This window comes from Astyanax mexicanus, unplaced genomic scaffold (assembly GCF_023375975.1).
Source record: "Astyanax mexicanus isolate ESR-SI-001 unplaced genomic scaffold, AstMex3_surface scaffold_31, whole genome shotgun sequence".
NCBI lineage: Eukaryota > Metazoa > Chordata > Actinopteri > Characiformes > Acestrorhamphidae > Astyanax > Astyanax mexicanus.
The window spans coordinates 2682463-2690706 of NW_026040041.1; the positions used below are offsets into that span (position 1 = coordinate 2682463).

The window sequence follows — 8244 nt, forward strand, 5'->3', positions numbered from 1 at the left end:
AAAATCACTAAACTAGTAGTTTACTGAGAGTATAATTAAAATTGTATTTTAATAAGCTGCATTTATACAATAATATTACTGATATTTAACATTTTCACACTAAAAAAGAACTAATTCGCATTTTTAAAGCTTTTAAATTAATGCTCAGGCTGTAACTCCAGCATCAGCTCATCAACCAATCAGATCACATTAGCAGTGATGCTAGCAAACCCACTGCATAAAATCCGCTTAAAGTACAAAAACTCAAATATTCAGGAATATTTTATCTGCTTTTTTAATTAAATCCTTTATTCTGATTTCTGTAATTAAATGGAAATCGTTTATATTTAGCTTTTTATATTTTAAATAATGTTTTTTAGCCGATTAGCTCCATTCACTTCCATTCACTGAGCTCTGTCTCGCGGGCTCCCTCTAGCGGCGCGCTGTGTGCTGTCATGAAGTGGGCGGGGCTTCCACGGATAAGCTCCTCGCTGATTGGATCATAATGGCCGGTGTTTATACGGTTCGGAAGTTTTGACTGGAGCCTAGACGCTCGGCCCGCCCATTTCTGACGAGTCACGTATTAGCCCCGCCCCTCAACAGATGCAAACAACGAACAATGATATTTTTCTCACAGTTTTTATTCTGACTTTAAATATAATAAAACTTATATTTAAACATACTGAATGTTTCCATCGATAACATACATTCAATTCAATTTTCTACAGATGATAGGCTACTATTAAAATAACTGTTATTACTAAAGACATTAATATTTCACCTGTAAATGTGTCTTTATTTATTAAACCATTGGGAATTATAAGCCCAGTCACACTTAAAAAATAAAAAAATATACACCTCAATATATAATATTCTCTAAAAATGAATTCTAAAAAACATTTTAGCTAACATCATTATAATAATTTTAACATTTCAACACAATCAGCAATATTTGTTCAGCAGTACTTTTTTCATCCAGTCAGAAATGTAATTAAAAATGATAAATATAAACCAATAAAAGACAGCATGCATAAAGACATTAGCAAGAAAATAAAAAAAACAAGAGGCAAGTGCAAGCTCATCATAAATGTTTACAGTTTTTAAACATTTTAGTAGGATTTTAGTAGTGAGGTAAAATCCATAAAAAAAATTTAAAAAATTGGTGTTGAGGTCAAATATTTACATATTATATCATATTATTATAAAACATATTATAACATTGATATTTAAATAAATAAATGTTTTACCAAAAAGAAAGAAGAAAATATACAATACAACATTTAAAAAATATATAAACGTTATATATTATACGGGGCGTTGGAGCCGAACGGTGACGCGAACAAAGTGGGCGGGGCTGGACGCTCAACCAATCAGTAGCAGTTGCCTGTGTTAAATCCCCTGTGACGTATGAGCAGATGCCGGCCGCTGATTGGTGGAGGCCGCGGCGCATTGTTTGAATGTGTGAGTGAGTGTCAGTGCGCAGTGAGAGCGGAGGATCCAGAGAGCGGGTAAGAGACTCAGATCTGCTGCTTTTTATCCGCTTTATTAACCTTTAAACCCTTAAATAACCCGCTGTTCCGCGTTTATATGAGTTTATTAGCGGATTATTATTAAATTAAAGGCGGGGCTGGGCTGTTAATCCGTGAAATCTCTGTGTTTGAGTGTGTGTTGTAGCTGCGGGCTGTAGCTGTGCTGTAGTTAACTGTGTTTTGTGTGTTTAGTAGCTTTAATTACTTAAAATAAACTAGATTAATCCTCTACAGATTAACATTGATCAGTTTATTGTAGCAAAATAGTGTTTAAATTGGTGTGAAAGCACTGCAGACTGTATTAACGCGCTGTTTCTAAGGTCGCGCATGCACTAAACATTACGGAAAGGGCGTGTGGGGAAACACATTTCAAAATAAAAGCTCTTTAAAGCTCTCTAACCCTGTTTTTTCTAGTTTGTAACTACATTTATTAATTTATTCTCCTAAATATTAAAAAAAAAATTTAATAGGGGTCAGTCACTCGTCAGATATTATTATTTGTATTATTTTATATGTCCTATGTGCATTAATTTTGTTTATAGCCCCTGAGGTATGGAGAGGAATTGGTGCCAAATTGAAAAGCAAAACCTACATTAGAATCATGTCAATGCAATCCACAAGATGCATTGCTTTTCCTCACTAGCATGCAGAATACGTGCCAAAATGCAAAACCACTTTTGCATTGCGTTTCACTGCACTGCACTGAACTTTTTTATTGGAAATTGATAAGAGAAGGATTTACGTTTTCGAACCCCAATGCTGAATTTGTGTCAGAATTGCACTTAAAATGCAATAGCAATGAAATATTGCATTGCATTCCACTATGTCGATGTGCTGCGAATGTTCAAAAGCAGATCACAATGCACAGGATTGCATTTCGTCTAGAAACAGCGTGAAATTTATATCAAAATAAAATGTTATCAATGTCCAGTCAGAGCCCAATATACAGATATTTCATGGCAATCATAAATGCATAATATTTTTGTAAGTTTAATTTTAAACCAGATGCCTCAGAAAACTTCTTATGGTTATGCCATGAATATTTGGAAATTTAGTATGTTAAATGTAAGATTAAATGCAGATCTGCAGACTCTTGGTATTTTAATCTCAGTATCTGGAACAGATTTCTCAGCATCTTGAAGGAAGGAGTTTCTGGAGGTGCTGAACAATAGTTGGTCTGATTCGCACAGACGAATGTATTTTCACTAGTAGTGAATGTAATGATTGTGTGCAGGAACTCTGTGCACTGTGTGAAGGATGACTCGTGATGCTCACAGACGGAAGCCCTCCACCCCGAAGAAAAGATCCCCTCCTCGCCCCGCCCCAGCATCCACCTCCCGGACCCGCAGAACCAGCGGGCCTACAGGTCAGAACCCCAGATCAAGCTATCAAAAATACTCCTTTTATTCGAGCTAAACTGCTTATAACGCTTAGTTTAATCTGATGTATATTAGCCAGATACCGCTAATTACCACAGCTATGAACAAACGCTGACTCTTCTGCTCCATGCGGTTTACACACCGAGAGTGCGGTATGTGCAGCGTTCACTGCTCACGTCCCATTGAAAACACTGTGTTTAAAAGCGCAGCAGCAATTTTTCAGTATTCTATGGTAAAGCAGCTTCACTCTGCACAAATATACACACTGTAACGCAGAATCTAATCACTATATTTACTTTCTCACTCCCGCACCAGACAGATCTGACCGTCTCAGAGGAGACGATGTGCTCGCATGGTTTATTGGTGCACTTTTTGGTGCGTTTAGGTTTTTATACCTGTGTGAAAACAAACCAAACAAAGGGAGAAACGCTCCAAATAAATAAAAGCATAATTTCAGCCGTCTCTCTTCTTACTCTGATGCTCCATTACTTTGGAACAGGGTAAATCTGGACTCATCAGATCTTCTCATGATCTTCTTCCACTGATCCAGAGTCCAACTTTTACAATCTCTAGTAAACTGAAGCTGTATTAAAAGCTGGTTATTCTCACTGATAAAAGAGCTTTTCTTAAACCTACACAGTTGTTTAGCCCCTTTAATCCCTTCAGTTCTCTTCACTGCACTGTGTGAGTGTGTGTGGTAAAGCTCTTACTTTCACTGTTAAACAGCATGTCTCTGAGTTCTAACGCTGTTTTCTAGTGACAGTTCTTGGCCCAATTTTAAAAGCAACTCCTTAGATTTATCCTTTGGTTTCTCTGCATTACTGATGCATGACAATAGCTTGACTTATCTGAAACAGATTAACCACTTTTCAACGCCCACAGGATGAGTCTTTTCACATGGTTGTTTAATAAACAAATGAGAAGCTACTCCCTGCATCAGTTAGGGTTTAATATTTTATCGCAGTTGAAACATATAGACTGGAAAGACTGAGACCATGACTTATAATAGTTACAATATGAAAAGGAATATGTGTTTATTTTATATTTTGGCTGCAGTAGTACTAGAATATGTCCCCACTGGTGATTTTGTCTCTGACCTTGGCTGTGTTGTGAATCTCTGTACAGAGGGAACACCGAGGAAGAAGCGGAGGTTTCGGCCCGGGGTGAAGGCGCTCATGGAAATCCGTAAATATCAGAAATCTACAGACCTGCTCCTGAGAAAAGGACCGTTTTCACGCCTGGTGAGACTCTCGTTTCCGTGCACAGTTCACTTTTTATGGCCAATCAAAGCTGGTGTAGACCTGTTAGTCTAGTTAAGGTCTTTGAAGACAACTCAACCCTAGTGACCGCACTCGTGCACAGATAGTTTGTTGTGTGTAAAATGTGATGTGAATCATAACTACTGGAGAACTCGGAGAATATTATAATATATTACTATAGTAGAGTGACAGTAAACCAGGTTCACTTTCAGGTTTAAAAGGTCATGTTTTGGAAAAACAAAAAAATACCCAGAGTTTTGGAAAAGTCATGGAAATTTCAAAAATTTCTTTCCGTTTATTGATCGTTTTGGTTTTCAAAAATTTGATTGAATGATTAAATGTTTGGGTAAATCGTCACATCTCTTTGCATTAGCTAGCTGTCTGTTTGTTTTCTATTCAGCTTGGTTTCATTCAGACACAAAACGTGACATTTTAAAATGTTTTCAGTTATTCTTGGGTGTGATATAGGCCTTTTGGTACCACTTTAAAATAAGACTACCTTTATAAAGGGTTTATAAAGGGTTTATAAATGAGTTTATTAGTTACAACACATCAATTGTAAAGGCATCAGTGATCCATTGTTTGCTTAGTCATTTATATCAACTTAGTCATTTAATTTAAGTATTTAGAAAGATCTGAAGTTTGACTATTTAAATAAGTGTGGAACCACATTTGAAAATTATTTCAACTATTTATGTTGTTATAGATGTATTTTTAACTCTCTCTCTCTCTCTCTCTCTCAGGTGCGGGAGGTGTGTCAGATGTTCAGTAGGGAGCATATGATGTGGCAGGCCTATGCTCTGATGGCCCTGCAGGAGGTGCTCTACACTTTCTCTTTACTCATTGTTCCTAAACCACTCCATCACATTACTCTCACCACACCCTTTATTACTCACTGACCTGCTGTGTGTGAAATCCCATGACTGTATTGGTATCAGGGGAAAATCTGTCATTTAAAAAACTGTACCAGAGTGAAGTCTAGGTCGTATTCTATATTTAATTTTCTATACAAAATCTCCATTTAAAATACTGTGAGTAGAGTAGAGCAGCAAGACTAGACCTAATCCCTGTCTGGGAAAACTGCTCTACTGTGTTTTTGATTCCTTTAGTATGAATTATTGTGGTTTTATTATCTGTACAACCAAAACAGTGTGTATTCAGACTACTATATATGGGTAGTTAACTAAGTTAAGCTAAGCTAAGTAAACAAAACTATAATACTGTAATTAAAGTAAAACAAGTGCTGAATAGTTAATCTACACAGATTTCTCTCCTGAAAACTGTTTAAAGCACTTCTGTTTATTTACAGTAAGCTTTTACTCCTGAATTTCTCCAGCACTAAGGCTGGAGCATTAGCAGCAAACTGCTAGCAGGTAATGCCGCCCAACAGCGCTACACTGTGTAACCCTGAGTATTCCTGAGTGTTCCCATAAGCCAGAGCGCTATCGGCTAATGGTTCACCCCATATAGTTTGTTGTAACATGGTGAACACTCAGACTACAGGCCAATATATTCACCTCTGAACGGGGAAAGAGCTGGCTAGCTTAGTGTGGTCAGCAGCTAATGCTAATGCTGCTCCAGCAGTGCTAGCCGGGTTTATCAGCAGACTACAGGCAGATAATACTCACCTCTGAACGGCCAAAGAGCTAGCACTTAACACAGTTAATCTATCTCTACGTCTATCTCTATATTACGCTCCTATATATCCTATATATAGTATTTATATTCAAGCATATATAAGGATTATGAGGCTCACCTTGAGTGTTCTGGAAACCGAGGGGGCTATCAGCTAGCGGTTTGTCCTACGTAGCTTGTTTTAACTATAGTGCAGTATACTCCCCTCTGAGTGGAATACTGCGATTAGCGGGTGATGCTAATGCTGCTGCACCTAGCCTTAGTCCTTCATTAAAAACGCACCCTTCATTGAAAACTCAACTGTATAACTCTGTACTTCAGCAGAGTGGCTTTACTGCTCCTTAATACCTGACTGGTAGAATTCATACATAAGGAGCACCAGATTATAAGAAGCTCTGATGATTTTTGGGAAAATTTAAAGAATTTAAAGTGTGAAAAATACGTTGTCATTTTACTGCAGAGAAAAAGGGTTTTGTATCACTTTCAACTGTAGTTCATCATATACAGACCAATCAATGCCTGTTGAGATTTGTCTTTGATTTTACTTACAGAATGTTCTTTATATTTTTTATGATATTTTTTCTTTCTCAGGCGGCGGAGGCGTTCCTGGTGCGTCTTTTCTCCGATGCTAACGTGTGCGCTATCCACGCTAAGCGCGTGACCCTGTACCCGCGGGACATGCAGCTGGTCCGGCGCATCCGCGGCGTGGAGCACCTGTAACCTGAACTGACATACATCACCTGTATTATTTAATAATGACAGACCTGTTATCAGTTTTATTGTAAGCTAAAAAAACATATTTTCAGGAGAACATTTTAATCAGCACATATAATAGCTTTATTAGATGAACTTTATAGGGACTTATAATTGAATTTTCGGCATTTTATTATTTGTTTTTAGGGTTTTTTTTTGAAAGGAGAAAAAAAAACAGTTTTTGTGAGTCATCCCATTCACACACATCCCCTAAAACTTAAAACTGAGCTTTATATAATGGTTCTCCAAGCTTTTAGTGAGATTTTAGTGAAAGCTCTGTTTTTAGTGCTTTTAGAAAAGTAATTTGGGATTAAAACTTTTTTTTTCTTAGTTTTTTTTTCTATTTATAAAGTTTGCCCAAGACAAGTCTGAAGTGCTAATTCAAGCATTTTGATCAAATACGGGCAGTGGAAAATCTATTTTTATTGTTTTAGTGTAAAATCTCTGAATCTCCTTTAATTGATTTTTTGATGCTACGCTATAAAATAACCACTTTTGTTGCCATTTGGAATCGTAACTACCTTAATTTTTTTAAGAGTGCTTTTTTACTGTTTTTATCATTTAAAGTTTTGTTTGCATAAAATGATGTTAAACATTGTATTTTAATGTGTATATAATTGAGAAATTGTTAATAAAATGATGTTTTGTAATAAATTAGAAGTCACTCTTCTTTTTAGTTAAGGAAATTCATGTTGTCCATTTACAGGTTAATGGGCTCACACATTAGTGGTGCTAAGTTTTATGTATTTAGAAAAAAGTCATATTTTAACAATTGCTGACCTAGAGTGAGAATTTTACTTATTAAATTTTAGTTAAACTGTATTTTACATGCGTAGTTTAACCACAATGCTGTTACTTATAAGCTAAGACTCCAGACTCTGCTCCTTTGATTTTTAAATGAAATGTAAAATTTACTGATGATCAGTGATGATTTGGAGAGTCATGTCTGTCATCTGCTGGTGTTGATCCACTGTGTTTTATTATCAAGTCTAAAGTCAGTGCATTGGCTGTAAGCTTCATAATCAACAATAAAAGAAATAAATGCTTAAAATAGATCACTCTGTTTAATACATCTATATAAAATGAGTTTCACATTTTAAACTGAAATAATGTAACTTTTCAACGATATTCTAATTTTAGATGTACCTGTAGACTGTAAGGGGGGTATTTTGTTGGGGGTCTCCGACTCCGGTTCCCGGGGCTGAACTCTGAGTTTATTTCAGGCACTGCAGATCTCAGGGCATTTGGGCTGTTTTAATTGGTCCTCTGGGACGCCCCTTTGTCTCAGTGAGTTCCAGACTCCACCCACTTCTCTAGGCTGCAGCCAATCGGCTGTGTTCGCACCTGCTGGTGGTGTTGTTTACAGGTGAGCTGTGTCCTCGTGGGAACAGGATGGGAGCTGTGAGAACAGAGTGCATCACTACCAGACTGAGGAACAGCAACAGAACCCTGAACCAGAACTGAGGAACAGCAGCAGAACTCAGGAACAGAACTGAGGAACAGCAGCAGAATCCTGAACCAGACTGAGGAACAGCAGCAGAACTCAGGAACAGAACTGAGGAACAGCAGCAGAACCCTGAACCAGAACTGAGGAACAGCAGCAGAACCCTGAATCAGAACTGAGGAACAGCAGCAGAACTCAGGAACAGAACTGAGGAACAGTAGCAGAACCCTAAATCAGAACTGAGGAACAGCAGCAGAACCCTGAAC

The 8244-nt window shown here is 37.3% G+C and overlaps 1 protein-coding gene across 1 annotated transcript; it reads left to right on the top strand.

Annotated features, from left to right (window-relative positions):
• The first annotated feature begins 1397 nt into the window (after positions 1–1397).
• On the top strand, positions 1398–7188 carry LOC111190280 (histone H3-like centromeric protein A). Its single transcript, XM_049472826.1, has 5 exons — positions 1398–1487; positions 2743–2874; positions 4013–4128; positions 4890–4964; positions 6373–7188. Exons 2-5 carry the CDS (start codon positions 2766–2768, stop codon positions 6499–6501), a joined length of 429 nt encoding a protein of 142 aa, XP_049328783.1. The 5' UTR covers positions 1398–1487; positions 2743–2765; the 3' UTR covers positions 6502–7188.
• Positions 7189–8244: the final 1056 nt, after the last annotated feature.

Excerpts from the sequence above, each read along its gene's own strand:
- LOC111190280 (XM_049472826.1), top strand. The coding sequence starts at position 2,766 with ATGACTCGTGATGCTCACAGACGGAAGCCCTCCACCCCGAAGAAAAGA. Across the intron at positions 2,875-4,012 it reads CAGAACCAGCGGGCCTACAG|AGGGAACACCGAGGAAGAAG; the intron begins GTCAGAACCCCA and ends ATCTCTGTACAG. Across the intron at positions 4,129-4,889 it reads AAGGACCGTTTTCACGCCTG|GTGCGGGAGGTGTGTCAGAT; the intron begins GTGAGACTCTCG and ends TCTCTCTCTCAG.